This window comes from Bufo gargarizans, chromosome 7, assembly GCF_014858855.1.
Source record: "Bufo gargarizans isolate SCDJY-AF-19 chromosome 7, ASM1485885v1, whole genome shotgun sequence".
Taxonomy (NCBI): Eukaryota; Metazoa; Chordata; class Amphibia; order Anura; family Bufonidae; genus Bufo; species Bufo gargarizans.
This window is the reverse complement of record NC_058086.1, coordinates 30,732,120-30,756,597: the sequence shown is the minus strand read 5'-3', so window position 1 is coordinate 30,756,597 and position 24,478 is coordinate 30,732,120. Positions and strand designations below refer to the sequence as shown.

The 24,478-nt window shown below is 45.1% G+C and overlaps 1 protein-coding gene across 2 annotated transcripts in view; it reads right to left on the bottom strand.

Annotated features, from left to right (window-relative positions):
* Window positions 1-24,478, bottom strand: part of SPATA6 (spermatogenesis associated 6) — a 67,765-nt gene that overhangs the window by 5,712 nt on the left and 37,575 nt on the right. For both annotated transcript variants that reach the window (XM_044301296.1, XM_044301297.1), the window contains 2 exons: window positions 5,732-5,831; window positions 1,917-1,999 (listed from right to left, as the gene is read on the bottom strand). In XM_044301296.1, the coding sequence (XP_044157231.1) occupies window positions 1,917-1,999; window positions 5,732-5,831 (183 nt within the window). The remainder of the gene's footprint in view (window positions 1-1,916; window positions 2,000-5,731; window positions 5,832-24,478) is intronic.

Genomic DNA, 24,478 nt, shown 5'->3' with positions numbered 1-24,478 from the left:
GGCACTGCGGGCGAACGGAGCGGCGCCCAGGACTAATGGTGAGTGCTGGGACATTGCTGGGCGCCGCTCTGTGTGGCCTGATAGTGAAAGTCTGGACTCATATACAGTAGTCAGTCTTTAACACATACAGGAGGCGGGTGCCGGCAGCAGAATCGCATTGCCGGCACCCTGCCCCTGACAGGGAGCTGCGATCAGCGGCAGTTAACTGCCGCTGATCTGCCAGTACCCGCCTCCTGTATAAAGAGGTAGTTATCATTGCCCCCCCCCTCAACCCACCCATCCCATTAAAATCATTGGTGGCACAGTGCGCCGGCCCCTCTCAACCCCCCAGTATTAAAATCATTGGTGGCAGTGGCCACAGGGACCTCCCCCCCCCCCCCCGTCATTGGTGGTGCAGTGGCAGCTTCTGATCGGAGCCCCAGCTGTGTAAGCCTGGGGCTCCGATCGGTTACCATGGCAGCCAGGACGCTACAGAAGCCCTGGTTGCCATGGTAACATCCCTGATGCTGTGTGCACAAAGCACAGAGCAGCAGGGACAGTGTGGAGTCCTATTCACCCTGATAGAGATCTATCAGGCTGAATAGGAAAAGGGATGAAAGATCCCAGGTTCTAGCCCCTAAGGGGGAAATAGTTATTAAATAAAAAGTGTAAAAAAAACAAACAAAAAACACTAAAATATGAAGTATAAATCACCCCCTTTTCCCAATTTCACATATAAAATATATAAATAATAAACATATTACATCGCCACGTCAGAAAAGTCCAAACTATTAAAATATATTAAAAAAATCTAGGTGGTGAATGCCGGAACAGAAAAAATAAAATAAAAACTGCGCGATTCGCCATTTTTAAAAATGAGGAATGCACGTGGCTTTTTTTGTTTATTTTTTTCGCGTGGTATCGAATATCGCAATACTTTTTCATGGTATCGAAACCGAATCAAAAAATTGGTATCGCAACAACTCTAGTTGTACCTAGAGTTCATTTTATAGGGCTCACCCCTGAGACCACACCTTTTTGCTCTCAGAATCTATGTTTTGGCAGAATTAAACGGTGGAAAACTTGTCAAGCCTGTATGCCAGTTTTTTACCATACAAAAGTGCCATTCTGCACAAAATTGTGCTCGTTTATGGAACTGACCACCGCTCATGCCACGTATTATAATTTACTGCAGAAAACTGCCATAAATTATAGCTGAAAACTAGATTTTAATTTGTTGCACACAAGCAGGGCAACACATCTATCAAGAGGCATAGACTTCTTAATAAATGTGATGCATCTTCACCCTACGGATATTTCTTTACTAAGATTGGCATTTGAAATGTAATTTCCAATGAGAAAACACTGACCCCCAGCAATCATAACAATGGGGGCTTCTGGTCTCCAGTGCAGTCCGCGCACCTCTCTGGTTCTGCATCTTCCATAGATATTAATGGGGAGTGAGCAACAGTGCAGGTGTGCCCGTGTCTACACTGGGAACGGATGACCAACAGCCTCATCGATGGACTAAGTGGAAGGCCCATTGCTTGAATCTTTAAAGATCTTCCGTTTATGATCTATCCAAACTATATGCTGCAAATGTTAAATTTGGGAAAACCTATCTTAAAGGGGTTGTCTCATCTCAGACAATGGATAGGCTAGGATATTCACCCATTGTCTCATAAGTGCAGGTCCCATGTTTTGCGGCCCCAAATAAACAAATAAGCCGCAAAAAAGGCGGCTATGATGTGGACCATAAATACGGGTGGGTGCATGAGGCCTAAAGCAAAGGGAGAGGGATTCCAGTCAACGCGGCCTAAGTCACACACTCGCTGATCACAGTTCTATCCTCACGGACCTTCAAACTGCACACAACCCTTTATCTTGATTACTACAAGTCATCAGCTGAGGGGCCTCAGAAGTACATGAACCCTTACCTGTCCTGCAGCTCTCTCGCGCCAAGTACCTCGTCATCCACGGTGTTGCTGTAATCAGATTCCTTCCATGATACGTTCTTGTCCTGGTAAAAAAAAATTATAAGAAACATTTTATAGCAGTGGATATTTCATCTCTGCACTTGTGTGCAGGCTGCCAAAGAAATTCAGCAACATGTCCATAAAACTTTGCCTATATTGGATTATATCGAAAGCATAACCTGCAGCGTGGTACATCATGGCTGACATGTTTTGCAGGGGCAGACTGACTATAGACCCTACAGGGAAATTTTCCATGGGCCGATGTCCAGGGGGCCACCTGCGCCTTCTTCATACTTGCTGGCCAGGTATATAACAATCTGATGCTCTCCGATGTTGGCCGCAGGGGCCCTCCTGAATTCAACTGTACTGGTGTCCTCAGGACAGCGATACAGTTGAATACTGCATCAGGTGTGGCAGAGTTTTGCGCTGCACTGTGGTATTTTGTTCTTTTCTACAGTATTGCTGACCTTGCCTTCTCATGTTGCCATGCTTCTGTCAGTTTGGACCCACCTACAACATGGGGGCACTTTTCGTTTTTTTCCAGAGCCACTTTAAATTCCCAGTCCGCCCCGGGTGTTTTCGATAGATGCATGCTGTCCTTAGTCCTGGCAAGGCATGCCATGACTAAAAGGATAGCATGCATCTATCCGAATTGCATAGATCATGATGTACCACTCTAGTATGCTTTTAATATGATCTAAGGATAGAATATGTGTCCGAAATGCGTAGACCGCGATGTACCACGCTGGATGGTATGCTTTTAATATGATCCAATAAAGGCGAAGATTTTATGGACATGCTGCTGGATTTCTTTGTTTGACACGTCGAAGGGGCTTCCCGTGCACCAACCCAGACGTGGGGCGAGTACATTGGAATTAAAGGAGCGGTGAGCTGGACTGGGGGCACAGCTGCTTATGTGGATGAATCTCTGGACCCCTGTAGGCAGTGAGGATATGGCCCGCCCAAAACCCGCATCGAGCAGTGTGGGTATTGCTGCGTTTTTTCCTTGCAGAAACAGGCTGTATTTGCCGCAGATTTCATGGCACCAGTTTTGTTTCAGGGAGCACACGGCATGCCCGTTGCACATTGTATTATACTGCCACCACATGGCAGCCGTTTGGCGCCATTGCTTACTATTCCCGTTTTACTACATAATTCATAAGCTGAATGCCGCTTCTTTAAATAAAATGTGGCATCAGATGCCCACCACTCATCAAAGCAGCGTATTCATCTATAATCCTGTCATGTTCCTCGTCCTTGGCGCACGCTTGGGTTTCCATAGAGCGTTATAGAAATCGGAGAAGAAAAAAATAAAATAAAAAAAGCAGCAATGTGAAGAAGTAATGAGCCGCAAATTGATGAATATTTTTAATTAAATGTTACCGGATTGAGAGAAGGAAAGAAAATTCCTGTGGGTTCTAAATTTGAGAGAATCTATGGAGGCCTTGAAATCGCTGGCGCTTGCCATTCACTGCTCATGCCTTTAAACTCCCATGGCAGCCGAACATTTGTAAAACTGAACATCAGAATCAAATTTCAAAGCTCAGCGAGCTCTCCTGCTAATATCTTCTTGTTAGACATCTGATCATTTGTACTGGTTAGCTGTAATTACCAGGCCCGCTCGGCTATTCCACATTCTTCTGCGAGTCTCTGCTTTAGGTTATTGACCCCCTAAAAAACCCATCAGGGTGAATTATGCACTGGATTATCAAATAGTCCAGATTATCAGAAAAATTCTTCTTAAAGGGGTTTTCCCATCTCTCATATCGCTAGGATATGCCCCCATTGTCTGATAGGTGCGGGTTCCACCTCAGGGAGAACGGAGCCCTGAAAGTGCTGGTGGGCGCACTGTGCATGTGCAGCCACCTCCATTCACTTCTATGGGGCCGCTGAAAAAAGCCAAGTGCTGTCTCGGCTATTTCCCCATAGAAATGAATAGGAGCGGTGGCCACGCAAGCGCAGTGTTCTCCCATTCACTTCTATGGGGAGAGCACATGGTGGTGGCCAGACCCAGGGAAACCCGGGGTCCTTCAGCCACCACCTTACCCGCTCCTTTCTCAGTGTAAGTGCGGGTCCCAGAGGGGGAACCCGCACCTATCAGACAATAGAGACATATCCTAGCCATATGCCCCCATTGTCTCAGATAGGAATACCCCTTTAACTTCTGAACGTTGGCCTCCGTGAAGTGTCAGGCTGCTGCACACACAGCCATGATTTCTTTCATTCCTCGTCCCATAATTCAGGCTCCTGGGCCCCTCAGGGTACTAATGGTTTATCCTAATGAATGGAGAGCAATCCGTTCAGGATGCATCAGTTCAGTCCCTCTTAGGTTTTTTGGACGGAGAAAATACCACAGCACGCTGCAGTTTTTTCTCAGGCCAAAAATACCGGATTCGGCATTAAGTGTTTCAGCAAAACAGATCCGGCTCACCTTTAAAAATGCAAAAAAAATAAAATTATACCGGATCCATTTTTCCAGATGACACCGGAGAGACGGATTCGGTTTTGCATCCGGATCCGTCTCACAAATGCATCCGTTTGTGTCCGGATTGCCGGATCCGGCAGGCAGTTCCAGCGACGTAACTGCCTGCCGGAATCCTCTGCCGCAAGTGTGAAAGTGCCCTAAGCCAGACCACGTGGCTGGGGCAGCCACGGCACTTTCAGTGTAGGCAAAATGAGCAGCCGTTAACAATAGGCAACCATTCATTTGCAAACTTGGAGTTTCTGGCTGCACCGAAATCACATCTCCGATTCAGCCTGGTAGGCGGCAGATGCTCATGGGACACCAACTGCAGATGGAGAAACACTTTAAAGACTTCTTTTCTTCTAAGGCCCCTTTCACATGAGCGAGTTTTCCACGTGGGTGCAATGCGTGAAGTGAACGCACTGAATCATAGACCATTCATTTCAATGGGTCTGTGCACATGAGTGTTTTTCACGCATCATTTCTGTGTGAATGGAATCGCAGCATGTTCGCAGCAGCATGTTCTATATTCTGCGTTTTTCAGAAGTGAATGGGGCTTCAGTGAAAAATGCATTGCATCTGGATGTAACCTGGACGCAATGCGTTTTTCACTGATGGATTCTAGGAGATATTGTTTGTAATTCTTCAGTTTTTTGGAATCTGTGCTCCGATGGTGTCAGATGTGCCATGATTTCTAAAGGCCATGTACACCATTGAGGACTAATTTTTTTTATTATTGCATTGTACCCATTATGAGCTAAAATATTTTTTTCAATTGTTCTTTATTAAAAATATGGAGCCCTTTTCTCTGTACAGGGCTGAGATGCTCTACTAGTAGCATCAGCCAGCATCCTTATCTCTGCTCTCAGACCCTATAAACACCCATAACTCAGTTCTTATTGCACTGATAAAAATGTGACTTAAATAAGTGTTTATGGCTCCCATTTCCCTGTCCTGATGGAGTAGCAGGCCAAGTATCCACCCTGCTGCTCCATTTATTCTCAATGGGACTGCCGGATATAGCCGAGTATAGCGTTCGACCTGCCACTGTATTACAATGGAGGCATACAAGCCCTGTTCTCGGGATCAGTGGGATTCCCCGCAGTCAGACTACACGTTACACTAGCCCTTTAATAAACTGTGACACATCTTAGGCCATCTTTCAGAACTTACAGTAAATCTATGCCACCTAGAAGCTGCTGTAGATTTCAGTTATAGGCATGCATTATAATGAATGTGCTGGGTACTTAGGCCTCTCTGGCCCACATTTTACAGTGGTGCGTGTGGCCCAAAAGGGGCAATATAAACTCACAGAATGTAGCTTCTGCTGGACACTGTGCGTCCTTAATATGCTTTTCACTCGTTCATGGGTTTCCTTCCAGTTAGCTGATGCTCGGTGATCGCTCCAAAACCTGCAAGAATCGGATGTAGAAGGAACATTATTCACTGACCTGGTACAAGAATAGGTAGAGAGACTCAGAACTCGTGTGTGTACTGCTTACATACAAGCATAGTCTGCAGAAAGCGATGAGCAACTTTGTAAATGTCTTACGTTGCTTCTCATCTTACAAAGCAACAGTTCTGCTGATCGCCACTGGAAACAGTCGGCAAGCTGGTAGTCAGACACCCCTAACAGCTTGGCTGAGCTCCCATAGTGCAGGAGGACAGTTATCTTTTCCTATATCTGATTCCAGTACAGTCCTTGGTGTAAAGATTACACTTTTTTTACATTTACACATCTGGAATAAAAATTTCAGTACAGACATTGAGCAGGCAAATAATGCTGGGAGATTTCAGCTCTGAAGCCTGGAGCATTATAAATGTAGCTTTGGAGTATAATAGAGGCCTAAATTTAAATAAGCAGTAAATAGGATCAGTAGAAAGCAGCATCAGATCAGTGGTCAAACAGTAAGGGTTTTGATGACTTGTTTTGGATTTTTAACCCTTGCTGAGACATAGATATAAATAAAAATTAGAAAAACATGGCTGCTTTCTTCCAAAAACAGCACTACCCACATGTTGTGTGTTGTATTGCAGCTCTGTCCCATTGACTCCAATAGAGGAGAGCTCAAGCCATGGACAGGGGTAGTGCTGTTTTTGGAAGAATGCAGCCATGTTTTCTCATCTTGGAAACTCCTTTATGAGATATAGATTATATATATATATATATATATATATCTCTATCTATCTATCTATATATATATATATATATATATATATCTATATCTATATATCTCTCTCTATCTTACTGTTCCTTTTGGTCCTCGATCATCACGACACAAAGGCCAGGAAAGGCCCACTCAACCAATCACTGGCTGTAGCAGTGACCCGTCTCAGCCAGGGATTGGACAACCCCTTTAAATTTACAATTTTCAGGATTTATACAAATGCCAGATATGAGATACTAAACTAGTGCGGCCATAGGAATGAATGGGATTGTAACTTACATACGCGCTCGCGTTCCCCTGGTGCTATCCATTCCCATGGAAGCAACCATGAAGATTACCGCAGGAATTTGGACAGGCGGAGCACTAAATATTTTGAGCCCGACGAACCCTTTTATCCAAAAGAGACTTCTTCCATTAACTGCACTGAATTAGAATTCACTGTTAGAAAGGCTTTCAGTGAGTAATAAAGTGGAGTTCCCCAATGTAGCCACTAGGGCGCGCTGTCACCTCACGGATTTAAAAAAAAAAAAAAAAAAAACTGCCGCCCGCACAGCCAGCATCAGCCGGGAAATAATTAGCGTCCTTTATGGCAGAATCTTAAAAATGTAAATAAAAAGGATTTCCGTTAAATGTGAAGTCGTAGCGTTATAAATTGTATGCTCACATTACGTAAAGTCATCATCATTCTTTTTACTGCTGCGCAAAATGACAATCGTCCCCGAGCGCTTAAGCCTTAAACTGTAGAAATGTTTGTGATGGTGCCTCTTAATACCTAGTGTATGAAAAATAAACTGCATGTTCCTTTCAATCAGATCAAAAGAGAAGATGCAAAGAAATTCAGGCGGACGGCAGTTAATGCCGTGGAACGGAGAAGGAAAACCGTAACCAAACCCTACCGGCAAGGTCTGATGTGCACAGCAAAGGCAAAAATCCAGAAAGAACTGCAAGATTTCTCCCCGCTTTATTTAAAGGGGTTGTTCACAAATGTTAAAGCGTCTGTCAGCAGTTTTGTACCTATGACACTGGCTGACCTGTTACATGTGCGCTTGGCAGCTGAAGACATCCGTGTTGGTCCCATGTTCATATGTGCCCGCATTACTGAGAAAAGTGATGTTCTAATATATGCAAATGAGCCTCTAGGAGCAACGGGGGCGTTACCATTACTCCTAGAGGCTCTGTTCTCTCTGCAACTGCTGTGCCAACTGCTCTATGACAGGGTCAGGCAGTGTAAAAGTGATCACGCCTGGCCCTCACTTCTCCTAAAGTCTTGCACTGCGTGGTTCAGTAACCAGCACAAGCGCAGCACAGGAAGGAGGATAGCAGTACAGAAAAACCGTGATGGTCAGTTTGCAGTGTTTGCAAGCGAACACATGTGGGCTGCCATCTTTAGTAAGGTAGACTAACCCGTCCAGCGATGCACAGGTAAGCCCTTACCTGTCCTGGGAGCCGGTCTGAAATCAAATGCAGTCACCGGGAGCAGGCAGTTCCGAGAACAGCCGCCGGGGGGCCTTCATCGGGCTGTTCTCGGAACTGCCTGCTCCCGGTGACTGCATTTGATTTCAGACCGGCTCCCGGCACAGGTAAGGGCTTACCTGTGCATCGCCGGACGGGTGAGTCTACCTTCCTAAAGATGGCAGCCCGCATGTGTTCACTGGCGAACTGCCAATGTGTCACTTTCCTATAATGCGCCTATGCCAAGACTTGGTAGAGGTCAGAGCCAGGCGTGATCACCTATATACACTGCCTGTCCCTGTTAATCATAGTACAGAGGGTGAGCAGTTGCAGAGAGAGCAGAGCCTCTCGGTGTAATGGTAACGCCCCCATTGCTCCTAGAGGCTCATTTGCATATATTAAAACATCATTTTTCTCAGCAATGCGGTCACATATGAACATGGGACCAACACAGATGCCTTCAGCTGCCAAGCTCACATATAACAGGTCAGCCAGTTTCAAACAAATCTGCTGACAGATGCCCTTTAAAAAACATGGTGGCTTTGTACCAAAAACAGAGGCCCCACCCATCCACAGGTTGTGCGTCCGGTATTGCGGTCAGCTCCAATGAAGTGAATGGGGCTGAGCTGCAATATCACATACAACTTCGGCTACTTTCACACTCGCGTTTAGTGCGGATCCGTCTTGTATCTGCACAGACGGATCCGCACTGAAAATGCAAAACGCGGGTATCCGTTCAGAACAGATCAGTTTGCAGTATTCTTTAAAAAAAAAATAATAATAATAATCTAAGTTAAAATGGAGCCGTCCTGACTTACATTGAAAGTCAATGGGGGACGGATCCGTTTTCAATTGCACCATATTGTGTCAGTGAAAACGGATCCGTCCCCATTGACTTAGATTGTAAGTCAGGACGGATCCGTTTGGCTCCGCATCGTCATGCGGACACCAAAACGCTGCAATCCTTATCCATTCAGAATGCATTGGGACTGAACTGATCCGTTTTGGGCCACTTGTGAGAGCCCCGAAACGGATCTCACAGCGGACCCAGAAACGCCAGGGTGAAAGTAGCCTTACTGTCAACGGTGGCATTGTTTTTGGAAGAAAGCATGCCAGGGCTCCCCAAATTGATTACACCCTTTTCGATAACTCGCTCCCTTCGACATGTAACTGATTAATGTTACCAACAACGTGCGCGTCGCCCGAGCCGCCAGCTTGAAATAAATCTATTCCAGCAATTGCAGCAATGAATGTGGAGATCTCTGGATCCATGCGAGGTGCAGGGCTGGTTCTATTACTCATGGGATAACCCCTTTAAGATGAAACGTTCCATGCTTTTGATGCGTCTCTGTATAGATAATGCGAATGACAAACACTCTGTAACAAATTATCTCCTTCTGACATAGTCAATCCGGTAAGATCTTCCAAACCACTGACCACTGATGACTAAGAGTAATTACTGCCCATTCTGTATACAGGAGCTATAAATTACTTCCAGTGCTGTATACTCCTCTCGCTCCTCAATCACTGTTTTGCTCGCCTTATCGATATTAGATGTGACTGTAGAAGATCTTCTAAGGCGCCGCTTCTCGGGCCAATCAAGCTTACAATTTAATTTAGGGCACCGGAAGATGAATAGACTTACCCAAGGTCACAAGCTGCTGACTCCAGCGCTGCAGCTGAATCTCCAAGAAGCCTCTGACTATCACAGCCGATCAATACATCTACCTACAGATCCCTCCACCAGGACATGGGGCACCGAGTACATGCAAGAGTAACGCACTCCCCGCGTAGTCAAGGCTTTGGACAAAGTCACATGGAATTAGAGTTTTAGAAAAACTACCCTGAAATATCTATCAATATTGTTTTCTAGATTTTAGACTGCGATAACCTTCACGTGTATTCTCTAGATACTGTAAGTGATGGGTTCATATAGACTAACAAACAGAAGACATTGCATCAAAATCCTTTAAAATAATCATTTATGACATTTGCTGTAATTTTGCATTCTATTCCCTTTATCATTATTACTCCTATCTTCTGTTCTGGGCTGTGGTCACATGACCATGTCCATGCAGCTCTTTCTTATTAGGTTCTGTCTATGGGCGGGGCGGTGATAGGGGCATGTCTATGTAACTAGCTGGGTGGGAGGAGCTATAAACTAGCTGGGCGTTGTTAAGGGCGGCGATAGGGGCATGTCTATGTAACTAGCTGGGTGGGAGGAGCTATAAACTAGCTGGACATTTTTAGGGGCGGTGCTGGAGCTGTGGCAGAGGAAGCAGAAGTGCATCATGGGTTTGGTTGGATACAGCAACAGGAAGTGCTACATACAGGATGGAAACAAACCAGAGGAATTGTATTACATGGATTGGATTTTCCTAATCAATTATAGGGGGAATGTTATGCCAGCAGGTGTGGACCCACTGTGCCACTGACTACCTGGTCTTCACTAGAGCCTCTGATGGCGAGGATAGGCTTGGGCCGTTAGGGTAGTCACCAGGTACCACTCCAGAGCAGTCTCCAAGTAAGTGGCAGCTGACCAGGGGGGGGTCAGAGATACCGGTGTGAAGCACCGAGGGGAATGATGCGGTCAGGAAGTCCGGGTTAAGTGCGGGCAGCAATCAAGCAGAGTCCATAAACGAAGTCCGAGGTCAGAGGCAGGGGGCAATCAAGCAAAGTCTGTTGAATCAAGAAGCAGGGTCCGGTACACAGAAAATCAGAACTACAAAACACCTTCACACAAGAAACTAGACAAGCTAGCGACCAAGATTGCTCCGATGCCTTTCTGGAGCAGGAAGCGCCCTTAAATACTTCCTGCAACTCGGCCATAGTATGAGGAGATAGGGGGCATGTATGTGATGCCTCACAAGGGAGGAGACACACACCCAAACAACAGTACAAGACTAAAGCAGGAAGTAAGCTCTGGCATGGAGCACAGATATAACAGTTACGCTACCTGCTGCCCGCGCTTGTCAGCATGGTGAACGGCAGCATGGTGAATGAGGGAGCCCGGCACCCATGCCCCGTGTAGGACCAGCAGTGCAGGCATGGAGCGCTGGGCTAGCAGAGAATATGTTGCCTCGTGAAGGCATCATATGGCAAAAGGAACTCACAAGAAGGAGGGCATAAAAAAAAAAAAAGAGGGGTGAAATCTTTGATTTAGGGTGTTTTTTTTGCACTTTAGATATCTATCTATATATCTACACCCAGTGTCGGACTGGGGTGCCTAGGGCGCACCAGTAAAATGTATTTTGGGGGCCCACTGTGCGGATGCATTCAAATATTACCTGCTCACACAGCAGCAGGATGCTGCCAGATGATTGAATATGGGGGTCCCTGGAGTTACTTTGAGAAGGTGTGTCCTGGGGAAAAGAGGACACTGGTCATCCTGCCTCTATACCTAGAAGTCATCTCAGCTCTGATCGTGTCTATAATAATACACTGGGGAGTTTCTTTAATAATCTATCAAGTTTTTTATATGAACATAGGCTGGTGGAGGTGCTGTACATTCATTATATGTATGTAGTGCAGTAAGGCTGCGGTGTTATGTGCCACTGGTGCAGGGGCTGGGAGACTAGGGGCCCACCTTGCTTAGGGGCCCAGTGGGGAATTCACCTGTACCCCTGTGGGCCAGTCCGAGCCTGTCCACGCCCATCAACAGCGAGTGCAGCCAGTGACTGGTGAAGAAGAAACATTTCCAGGTTGAGACGGACCAAAAAGTACAGAGGCCGGCAGGGAACCTGGGAAGTATCGGAATGGTAGTTCTAGGTGATCGTTACGTTTTTTAAATCACTGACCAGAAAATTCCTTTAAAAAGGGTTTAATTCAAGCTTCCCAATTATGATCTTAAATCTTAACCCCTTAAGGGACCAGGCTCATTTTCACCTTCAGGACCAGGCCATTTTTTGCAAACCTGACCAGTGTCACTTTAAGTGCTCATAACTTTAAAACGCTTCGACTTACCCAGGCCGTTCTGAGATTGTTTTTTCGTCACATATTGTACTTCATGACACTGCTAAAATTGGGTCAAAAAAAGTTAATTTTTTTGCATAAAAAAATACATTTTTTTACCAAAAATTTTGAAAAATTAGCAAATTTCAAAGTTTCAGTTTCTCTACTTCTGTAATACATAGTAATACCCCCCAAAATTGTGATGACTTTACATTCCCCATATGTCTACTTCATGTTTGTAGCATTTTGGGAATGATATTTTATTTTTTGGGGATGTTACAAGGCTTAGAAGTTTAGAAGCAAATTTTGAAATTTTTGAGAAATCTTCAAAATCCCACTTTTTATGGACCAGTTTAGGTTTGAAGTCATATTGTGAGGCTTAGATAATAGAAACCTCCCAAAAATGACCCCATTCTAGAAACTACACCCCTCAAGGTATTCAAAACTGTTTTTTCAAACTTTATTAACCCTTTAGGTCTTCCACAAGAGTTGATGGCAGATGGAGAAACAATTTTGAAATTTCTATTTTTTGGAAAATTTTCCAATATAATCAATTTTTTCCAGGAGTAAAACAAGGGTTAACTGCCAAACAACACTCAAAATGGGTTGCCCTGATTCTGTAGTTTGCAGAAACACCCCATATGTGGTCGTAAACTACTGTTTGGCCGAATGGTAGCACATAGAAGGAGGGGAACACCATATGGGTTTTGGAAGGCAGATTTTGCAGGACTGGTTTTGTTTATACCATGTCCCATTTGAAGCCCCCTGTTGCACCCCTAGAATAGAAATTTCAAAAAAGTGACTCCATCTAAGAAAGTACACCCCTCAAGGTATTCAAAACTGGGTTTACAAACTTTGTTAACCCTTTAGGTGTTCCACAAGAGTTAATGGCAGATGGAGAAACAATTTTGAAATTTCTATTTTTTGGAAAATTTTCCAATATAATCAGTTTTTTCCAGGAGTAAAACAAGGGTTAACTGCCAAACAACACTCAAAATGGGTTGCCCTGATTCTGTAGTTTGCAGAAACACCCCATATGTGGTGGTAAACTATTTGGCTAAACGGCAGGACATAGAAGAAGGGGAACGTCATATGGTTTTTGGAAGGCAGATTTTGCTGGACTGGTTTATTTACACCATGTACCCTTTCAAGCCCCCTGATGCCCCCCTAGAGTAGAAACTCCATAAAAGTGACCCCATCTAGGAAACTACGGGATAAGGTGGTTGTTGTTTTGGGACTATTTTTGGGGTAAATTTGATTTTTGGTTGCTCTATATTACTCTTTTTTGAGGCAATGTAACAAAAAAATTTAATTCTAAAATTGTTTCTACATTCGCTATTTAGTTTTGTGGAACACCTAAAGGGTTAACATAGTTTGTAAAGTAACTTTTGAATACCTTGAGGGGTGTAGTTTCTTAGATGGGGTCACTTTTTTGGAGTTTCTAGTCTAGGCTACATCAGGGGGGGCTTCTAATGGGACATGGTGTAAAAAAAAAAAACTGTCCATCAAAATCTGCCTTCCAGAAACCGTATGGAGTTCCCTTCGTTCTATGCCCTGCCGTGCGGCTATATAGCCATTTACGACCACATATGGGGTGTTTATGCAAACTACAGAATTGGGGCAATAAATGTTTAGTTTTGTTTGGCTGTTAACCCTTGCTTTATTACCGGCAAAATGGATTTAAATTAAAATTTTGCCCAAAAATAGGTGTTTTGGCACCGTCTTTATTTTATATTTTTAACACCGTTCATCCGAGGCGTTTGGTAAAAAGTTATTTTTATAGCGACGACTTTTACGCACGCGACGATGCCCAATATGTATGGCTCTCAGACTTTGGAGACACTAAGCAGGCATCCTAAAACTGCGGCCCTCCAGATGTTGTAAAACTACAATTCCCACCATGCCCTGATGATGGCTGTAGGTTGTCTGGGAATGCTGGGAGTTATAGTTTTACAACATCTGGAGGGCTGCAGTTTGAGGATGCCTGCACTAAAACTAATATTTTTTGGGGAAAGAAAAATTGTTTTCGTGTCTCCAAAGTCTGAGAGCCATAGTGTTTTATGTTCTCTAGTGAACTGTTGGGGATTATAAAAATTTAGTACTCCATGGAAGTGTGATACTCCCTGAAGCAATCGATAATGCAGAGGCCCGGATGATCGGGGCACGTGTCACATTGAGTTGTGGTGTCCTTCCGTATCCCCCTCTTGTGACACACTCTGCACTTTTTTTGGGTTCGTCCCTTCTTTCCAGTATGGGGGACCACACCTGGAAAGTGTTGGCCAGGGACGATCCGGGCGCCTCCAGTTCCCGAGGTACTCCGGCCTGCTCTTTCCCGGTCTGAAAAGATCAGGTCCTTGAGGACTGCCTCATAGAATTGGAGGAATGTCCCTGTGCTGCCAGCGCTTCGGGATAGTACAAAAGAGTTGTACATGGCAACCTGCACCAAGTAGACCGCAACTTTTTTGTACCATGCCCAGGTTTTGCGCATGGCGTTATATGGCGTGAGGACTTGATCAGAGAGATCAACTCCTCCCATATACCGATTGTAGTCGACGATACAATCGGGCTTGAGGACCGTTGCCGCGGTACCTCGCACAGGGACTGGGGTGGTGCTGTTACCGTGGATTGTGGACAGCATAAGGACATCCCTCTTGTCCTTATACCTGACCAGCAACAGGTTTCCACTGGTAAGTGCACGGGTCTCACCCCTGGGGATAGGTACCTGGAGGGGGTAGGCAGGGAGGCCGCGTTGATTTTTCCGCACGGTCCCACAAGCGAACGTGGATCTGGCGGCAAGGGACCTGAACAAGGGAATGCTGGTATAAAAGTTATCCACGTACAAGTGGTAACCCTTATCCAGCAGTGGGTACATAAGGTCCCACACGAGTTTCCCGCTAAAACCCAGAGTGGGGGGACATTCTGGGGGTTGAATACGGGAATCTCGCCCCTCGTACACACGAAATTTGTAAGTGTACCCTGAGGTACTCTCACAAATTTTGTATAGCTTCACGCCATACCTCGCCCGTATGTAATGTATTGGCGGAAACTGAGTCTCCCCTTGAACGCAACGAGAGACTCATCAACCGCGACCTCCCTTCCAGGTACGTAGGCCTGCTGAAATGTGGCCCCAAAGTGATCGATGACCGGCCGTATCTTATACAGCCGGTCATAGGCAGGATCACCTCGGGGTGGACATGCTGCATTATCGGAATAATGCAGACATTTCCGGATGGCCTCAAACCGGTGACGTGTCATGACCATACTGTACAGTGGGGTCTGGTACAGGACGTCCCCACTCCAGTATTGCCTGACACTGGGTTTTTGGACTAGACCCATATGCAGCACGAGGCCCCAAAATGTCCTCATCTCGGCTGCACTGACCGGCGTCCAGCCACCGGGTCTAGCCAAAACTGAGCCTGGGTTTTGAGCGACGAACTGTTGGGCGTACAGATTCGTCTGCTCCACCATCAAATTCACCAGTGGGTTACTGAAAAAAAAAACTAAAAAAGTCTATTTCAGTAAACCCCACTGTGGGAATCTGGATTCCAGGATTGCCAGCGAAATCCGGAATCTCAGGCTCAAAGTCCACTGGGGGACACCAGCTAAGTTCATCGGCAGGGGGCTCCGGTGAACTTATTTGGTGGGCCGGGAAACCAGTACGAACCCCAGGGCGGCTCGTACTAGGGTGGGCCACAGGATCCCTAGTGGTGGGGGGGGGGGCAAGTGGCAGGGGGGGTCTGGGGTCTGAAAGTTGAAACAAAAAAGTTTGGAATAAATGTGTTTTGTTTTTTTTTTTCTAACTTTTCCCTTCTATCCCTGCCTAAAGGTGCCTCTCCCTCACTGACCCTAACCTACCTGGGTGGCGATGGGTGCAGGAGGGTGATGGATGCCGATTAGGGGGACACAGGAGCTGGTGCTGGACGATGCTGCACGGTCAGGGTGCTGGACAGGAAGAGGAGGGGAGAGAGGAGCGCAGGAAGTTTGAATCTCGCGCCTCTCTCCCCTGCACCAATCAGCACCCTGGACAGCGGCGTTCAGCACCAGGGCCAGCACCGCCTCCTCAAATCCTCGGACTGCGATTGGTGGTGTAAAATTACGCCACCGATCGCAGTCTTTTTCCGGTTCATCGGGTCACAGGACACCCGAATGGACAGGAAACGCAGAAAACCGCAGGTCTGAATTGACCTGCGGTTTTCTGCGATCGCCGATACGGGGGGGTCCAATGACCCCCCCCCTGCGTTGTTACGGGATGCCGGCTGAATGATTTCAGCCGAAATCCCGTTTCGATTAACCCCCGCGGCGCCGGAATTCAGATTTTAAGTCAGGACGTACCGGTACGTCCTCGGTCCTTAAGGACTCGGGAAATAGGGCGTACCGGTACAGGGGTTAAAGGGAACCTGTCATCAACTTTATGCTGACCGTACTGAGGGCAGTATAAAGTAGTGATAGAAATGCTGATGTCAGCGGTGGGTGACTCTTCAGCTGAAGGTAAGTGGTTGCCGAGAACCTCATCTTGCCAGAGCTGTTTTTAACAGTATTTAGAGATATTCTTTACAGCAGCCACATGGGCCATAGATACAATGGACAGCATCTGACCTCCATAGGAGAGTTTTCTAGGCACGCTCTGACCTGTGCAGAGGTCAGGAGGGAGAAGATAAGCTGTAAAATCACCCACCGTGAACGGTGGAGCCTGTGTTATCTACATATAGGTGATACCCGTCATTCTAATCCTGCCTGTAATGACAAGTAAATAACTGCATTAAAGTGATCTGTACAGAGCAAGAAAAATATGTTTACCATAAAAAAACTAAATTTAAACAAAAGGGCATTTTCTGATGATACAGTCCCTTTAAATCAAATCATCCAAGTGATTCCTCCCCCCCCCCCTTATATGCAAAAGGCAAGAATGATAATGTTAATCTTGAATTCGCTGCTTATAAAGCAACATGTAGGTACTTGTATCTGTTCTAGGAATGAAAATTAATGGTGTCAGGTGCACGTTAATGTGACATTACACAAGTGGTTTAAAGATATACAAATTAAATGGTGTTCAGTGCTTAAGGATTTCAGGTGGCAATCACGCCAACGGCAGGAGACGCGAATGGCAGCATTTACATAGGCACATCGTCTCTGCAAAGGAAGACGCAAACACAGCCTGTGGCAGATATCCTAGGTTTGCCACACAGGGCAATTATATAAAACAAACTTCATGACACCGCACATCGCAAGACTTCTGGACTACAAAAGGGGTCTCATTTTATTCCCAGGAGCAGCGCCACTGTTATCCATGGCTTGTGCCTGGTATTGCAGCTCTGTGCCATCCTAGTCTTAAACAACCCATTTAATACACACTCGGCTAAAATGGAGGCTCTGACCACATCACAGGGACTACGGTTCAGAAAGCCTGTAATTACTCACCGGTACATCTGTTTCCTTATGGTCAAGACAGCACCACCAGAGAGACACATCAGTGAATTACAGAGATCTAGGAAGCCTTCCAGTTAGTTAACATCAGAAATAATGCATACAAGTTAACAACAAAAGAACAAGCTAACACTTTTTTTTGCCACACCCTGTGAACACCAATTGTGCACAATCAAGATAGAAGGGTGGGAAGCCTCGTGGTGCCGTCATGACCATGAAGAAACAGAATTACCGGTGAGTAATTACCGGCTTTCCCTCATGTCACGACAGCACCACCAGAGAGAATACCAGAGAAGAAATTAGGGTGGGGCCACAGCCAGAAGCACCTACGGCCAAAAGCTAAGGAAGAAAAAGGAACCCACGTCCAGTCTATAGTGACGGAAAAAAAAAGTGTGTGGAGACGACCAGGTTGCCGCCTTACAAATCTGGTTAATGGAGGCACCTCTCCTTTCCAACCAGGAAGATGCCACTGCCTGAGTCGAATGGGCCTTCAGATTATCCAGAGGAGATAAACCTGCAGAAACATAAGCCGTAGAAATGCCTTGACTGATCCATCTAGAGATAGTGTCTCCTCTTACTTTGTCCCCTTTATTTGGCCCTGACACCTGAATAAAGAGAGTCTATCAGACTTCCTGAAGCCCTTAGTCCTGTCTATGTACTCCAGAACACATCTACGTACATCCAACATATGAAAACGCCTTTCTCCCTCAGAAGAGGGATTAGCACAGAAGGAGGGCAGCACCACCTCCTGGGATATATGAAAAGCAGAGACCACTTTGGGCAGAAATGCTGGATCCGGTTTAAAGATTATTCTGTCTTTTAGGATCTGAGTATAGGGCTCTCGAACAGATAAGGCTGCTAACTCTCCTACCCTACAAGCCGATGTTATTGCGACCAAGAGGGCGGTCTTCTGAACTAGCAGTCTGAGAGGAACATCAGATAAGGGCTCAAAAGGACCTACACATGAGGACTGAAGAACCACTGGAAGGTCTCAAGACGGCGATCGTATCGGTACGGATAACTGTAGTCTCTTGACTGACTTAAGGTATCTGATGATCCGCAATCTTCTGGCCAAACAAAGCCCCTAAGGCAGAAACCTGAACTTTGAGAGTGGCCACTCTCAAAACCTTCTTCAGACCTTTCTGCAGAAAATCCCAAATGTCCGCCAAGCTGGGTTTTTCCGGGTCAAAAGGAAGCCAGGTTAATCGTGGACAGAAATTTTCTCCAGATCCTGACATAAATCTTATACGTAACCTCTTTTCTGCTGGCTTGCAAAGTGGAGATGATGGCATCAGACAATCCCTTAGCTTTAAAAGTTAACCTCTCAAAAGCCAAGCCGTCAAATGGAGATTGAGCACCCCCGGATGACATACTGGGCCCTATAAAAGTAGACTGGGAAGCTCCGGAAGGACCCAGGAATCCCCCAGCGACATGGCTCTTAGACAGGAGAAGCAAGCCCTCCGAGGCCAAAAAGGAGCCACCAGGATGACTTTGGCCCTTTCTTCTTTTATCTTCTTGATGACCCTGGGGACCAGCCCCAGTGGGGGAAAAGCGTACGCTAGGTCCCAATCCCATTTTTTTAGATAAAATATCCACTGCTAGAGGTCTGTCCGCCGGACATAGGGAGTAGAATCTGCTGACCTTTCTGTTTACTCTCTTGGCAAATAGATCTACCTGAGGCTTGCCCCATAAGGCCGAGATCTTCCAGAACACTTCTGGATTTAACTTCCACTCTCCTTGACGAATCTGGTGTCTGCTGAGATAGTCTGCTCTCAGGTTCAGGTCTATTCTTAAGTGAACCGCTGATATTGAATTTAGTTGAGATTCTGCCAGACAGAGAAACTTTTCCTCAGATTCTGCCACCAGCAGGAAGTCGTCCAAGTACGAGATGAAGATGCCATCCCCCATTCTGATGTGGGCCACCATCTCGGCAATGATCTTTGTGAAGATCCTTGGAGCAACGGCAATTCCGAATGGCAGTACACAGAACTGTAGGTGCAACAGATGGGAGTTTACATGAACTGCCAACCTTAGGTACTTTTGAAAGTCTTTGTGGATGGGCACATGGAGGTAGGCGTCTCTTAGGTTTAGAGATGCCATATAACAGTGTTACTTCAGGGTATCCATCTTGAACCGATGGTAAGCGAGAAACAGATTCAGAGGTTTTAGATTTATGATGACTCTGAAAGTTCCGTTCGGCTTTTTTATAAGGAAGAGAGTCGAATAGAAACCCTGACCTATTTCCTCTGCTGGAACTGGAACCAAAACCATTTTTTCCATCAGGGATAAAACTTCCAGCTCGAGAGAAGACAGACCTGAGGGTCCCAGCGGACATTTTGCGACTATGTAACGGGTAGGTGGCAGGCTGATGAATTTGAGACGGAGACAATCCCTTATGGTCTCTAGGACCCACGCATTCCTTGAAATTAACTGCCACTCTGCCAAGAAGTTTCTTAACCTGTGGAAGATTTTGCTGTCCATGTTCTCCCCGGACACCACATGCATCCATTGAATGTGTCCCTGAAATGTATTTTCCGCTAGTTAAAACCAGATAGCGACACAAATCCTTTTATTTCTAATTTGTCAGTTTTTTTCTGATAGCTTTATTTATTCTATTGCCTGAGTTGTTCTTAACAGCATTTAGAGAACTGCTTTACAGCAGCCACATGGGCCATAGGCTCAATGGACAGGAGGGGACCTTATTGACTGCTATGGGGAAAGTGTTGTAGGCACTGTGACCTATGCAGAGGTCAGGAGGGAGTAGATAAGCTGTGATATCACCTATTGCGAATAATGGATCCTGCATTATCTATACAGAGGTGATATCCCTCATTCTAAATCTGTCTGTAATGAGAAGTAGATCATTGCAGTAAAGTGACTATTTACAGAGCAAGAAGTGGCGCCTATTAGGCTTAGTGGCCAGGGCGGAAACTGATGGATTTTAGATATTGACATTATGGGAAATTAAAAATAGTAAGCTTTGATAATCACTTATCGTGAATGGTGGATCCTGTATTGTGTTAGGGGAGAGAGAGAGATCTGTTATTTTAATCCAGCCTGTAATGATAAGTAGATAACTACAGTAAAGTGATCTGTAGAGACTACAGACCAAGATGTGACGCCTATTATTAGGCTTAGCTGCCGGTGTGAAAACTGCAGGACTTTATGTTTTTGTTATAGAAATTGACATGGAAAGATTAAAAATATCAAAAATTATAAAAAAATAAATATCAAAAAATAGAAATGTGATTTAAACAATAGGTAATTTTCTGAAGACACATTCACTTTAAATGTATTTATTATTATTGAGTCAGTGGAAAAATACCAGGGACATGGACTACTTTAGTCCATGATGCGGACCAAACACGTCCACTGAAGTCTATGGGTCTGTGAAAACCACCAACAGAAGATGGAAGGCATTCGTATTTAGTCAGTGGTTTTCACTAACTATTGGTAGGAGATGCTCTGGAAATCCCTTTTTGAGCCTAGCAGTGCACGTGGCATATGGATGACACATGGCGGACAAAAAAACGGACATACGGACAATAGACCCTTCACGGATGAAACCTGAACTGTCTTATTATGGACATGTGAGTGAGGCCTTACAGACATGAAATCCATTCATGGGAATTAGGGTCCAATATCAAAGAAGACAAGGAAAAAAAATCCCATTAGGAGAACCCCATGTTCTGAAAGTACAATAAAAAAATGCTACAATTTATCTGTATTCATTGTCATACCTTCAATGTTCCTCGGCTCTGGCAAACATTCTGCGGCTACACCGGTTTAAATTGTTTATTGATTTCAATAGATTGTATAAACACTTAGGAATTATTGCTCCACGACCTGAAGAAGGGAGACCAGATCAATGGGAGACCTTCTCATAATTCATTTCAAAGATGCTCTGTCAAGTGTGATCAACCGGCCCCCTCTCTGGTGTGGCGGGGAGGCACGCTTCACCTCTGTTTGCATAGCGATAAAGCCACAAATAAGAGACGAAAAGAGAGAAATAAAGAAAGAAAATAATCTCCTCTTTCAACAGCAAGATTTCTTGATTAGCCGGAGTGACAATGGCGAGACTCTCTGCGGGATTAAAGGCTGGTAACGACAAGCTGAAACACACGCACAGAAAAATAAAAAAAAGGTTCACGCTCTGACGGTTTATCACTCGATACAAAGTCCTGTCTCAAAATGTCAAACAATTATCTTTTTAAAACAATGACATGCCGGCAACATCTGTGGGGACTGCGACAAGCATGGGAAGAAGAAAAAAAGGGAAGGCGCATTCAATTTCTGCAAACATATCGCTCAACTTTTCCGGCTTCCCCAGAGGGTGTGCACAAAGGAAGAAGAGCGGGTTCACGACACTGCGGGGGACGAGGGCACTTATGTCATCATGGTGCCGTTTCCATGACACGTGGACCACGGCTCCGAAGTGATTTTTGGCCCTCAATGTTTCTTTATGGGAAGAAAAAGTTGAAAGAGACTGGAGTCGATCCATTCGACTATATTGGACTTCTTGCGATTGTCACACCATTAACTTTACCTAAAGGTTAAAGGAGTTGCATAAACATCCTTTAAAATAAATTATTTATGAAGGTAATTTTGTAATATATTTCTGTTACTTGTATTACTCCTATCTCTCGTTCTGAGCTGTGGTCACATGACCCTGTAACATAGTACATAAGGCCGAAAAAATACATTTGTCCATCCAGTTCGGCCTGTCATCCTGCAAGTTGATCCAGAGGAAGGCAAAAAAAAAAAAAAAAACTGTCCATGCAGCTCTGTCTTATTTTCTGTGATATCATGTCTATGGCTGGGGCAGTAATAGATGAGCATCTATCTAACTAGCTGGGTGGGAGGAGCTATAAACCAGCTGGGTGTTGTTAGGGGCAGTGATAGGGGAGCGTCTATGTAACTAGCTGGGTGGGAGGAGCTATAAACCAGCTGGGTGTTGTTAGGGGCAGTGATAGGGGAGCGTCTATGTAACTAGATGGGTGGGAGGAGCTATAAACTAGCTGGGGGTTGTTAGGGGCGGTGCTGAGGGAGTGTCTATGTAAATAGCTGGGTGGGAGGGGCTATAAACTAGGTGGGTGTTAGAGGCAGTGATAAGAGTGTATGTAACAAGCTGGGTGGGAGGAGCTATGAACTAGCTGGGTGTTAGGGGCGGTGCTGGAGCTGCGGCAGAGGAAGCAGAAGTGCATTATGGGTTTGGTTGGATACAGCAACAGAAAGCGCTACATACAGGATGGAAACAAACCAGAGGAATTGGATTACATGATAAAAATGTATTCGGAGACTCCAAATTGGAAAAGAAAAAGGAAGATGTACATTGGGTAAGTAACTACATGAGCGTTTCTGTTAAAAACCTCAGTAATCCCAGAAAACACCTTTAAGGATGTTAGACAGACACAGTAACCCATGATATTAGCACAATAAAAAAAAGTCACTGTTGAACCCGAGACTTACTGCAATGCCCCTGAATCTCACACATATGCCGTACATAAGTTAATACACAGAGAAGCTCTCTGTCCTGGTTCGCCCTATAGTGTATGGAGAAAAGTCATGTGACATCACAACTATGCAAGGGGAGCAGGTCACCGCTGCGGCCTATGATTGGCTGCAGCAATCAAGTGTCCCTCCTGTCGACAGATGTTGACATTGGCACAGCGGGGAGTGGAAGTGTCTGTTCGGGAGAAAACACAGACCGACTCCAGCAGTGGGGACCAGGTGAGTATCAACACCGTGAGTCGGCCACGTCTGGAGGTACGATTTATGCCTCATTCACACGTCAGTGTTTTGGCCAGTGATTTCCATCAGTGATTGTGAGCCAAAACTAGGATTGGAGCCTCCATAGACATACGGTATAAGGGAAAGATCTGCACCTGTTCTGTGTTTAGAGCCGCGCCGGGTTTTGGCTCAAAATCACTGATGGAAATCACTTACCGAACACTGACGTGAAGGAGGCATTAGTCTCGGATAACCCCTTTAAGGTGCTGTTGATGGCTCTTATCCTCCTTTGCTAGTGCGGATATCCAGAGGAGCTGAACATTACTTGAATAGATCTCCAACAGCTTCACTAACAAGTGAACAATGAAGTCAATTGGTATACGTGCGTGTTAATGAGTCTGGTGGTGGCGATAGGAATTAAAAAGGTTGCAAGCGATTAGGTAGGTAGGTAGGTAGATTGGTACAGTAGGTAGGTTCTATGCAGCCTAGGAAACTCTCGTACTAGAGCTGCCAAGAATATCTAATCATGTTAATTGTCACTATAAATGCATTATATAGATTTTTAAAACCATGTGTAAAGAGTTGACCTTGATATTCTTATAAAAAAAACAAAAAAAAACACTCCTGTCCACATGGAAGTAATCACTGACTTGTACTGGACTAAAACTTAAGGCGATGTTTCAACGTATGGAAAATGAAAAAAGGAAACAACCTTGCAAATAGACTTAATTAAAAATCTGTGACTGTGTACAGCTCCTATGTGTCTCCATGGTTACAGACTACAACCAAACTCGTAGTCTGATCCTGCCGTCAGTTGTCACCTGCTTCTTGCTAACTTACCAAAGGTACCGGTACTTACTGTAGGGGAAAGATGGAAAGGAGTATGACTGCAGGGCCAGACTACAGTGTTTGTATGTAGCCTGTAACCTTGAAAACGCACAGGTCTGCAGAGAAGCTGCGGACACAAAATAACAGGACATTTTAAAAGGACTATCGGCGAAGTTGCTTCATTTTAGATGCATTGGAACAACTAAAAATAAAAAAACTTCTTTGTAAAGGTGGACTTTACCTTTAAATCGGGCATTCTGACGTTTGAGATGTTTGCAAGCACACATACATACATATATATATATACACACACACACACACACACACACACACACACACACACTAATATATATATTATTTTTTTTACCCTTCTAAGGCCTCTTGCACAGGACCGTATGCATTTTGCAGTCCACAAAATATACGGATGACATCCGCGTGCATTCCGTATTTTGCGGAACAGAACAGCTGGCCCTTCATAGAACTGTACTATCCTTGTCCGTAATGCG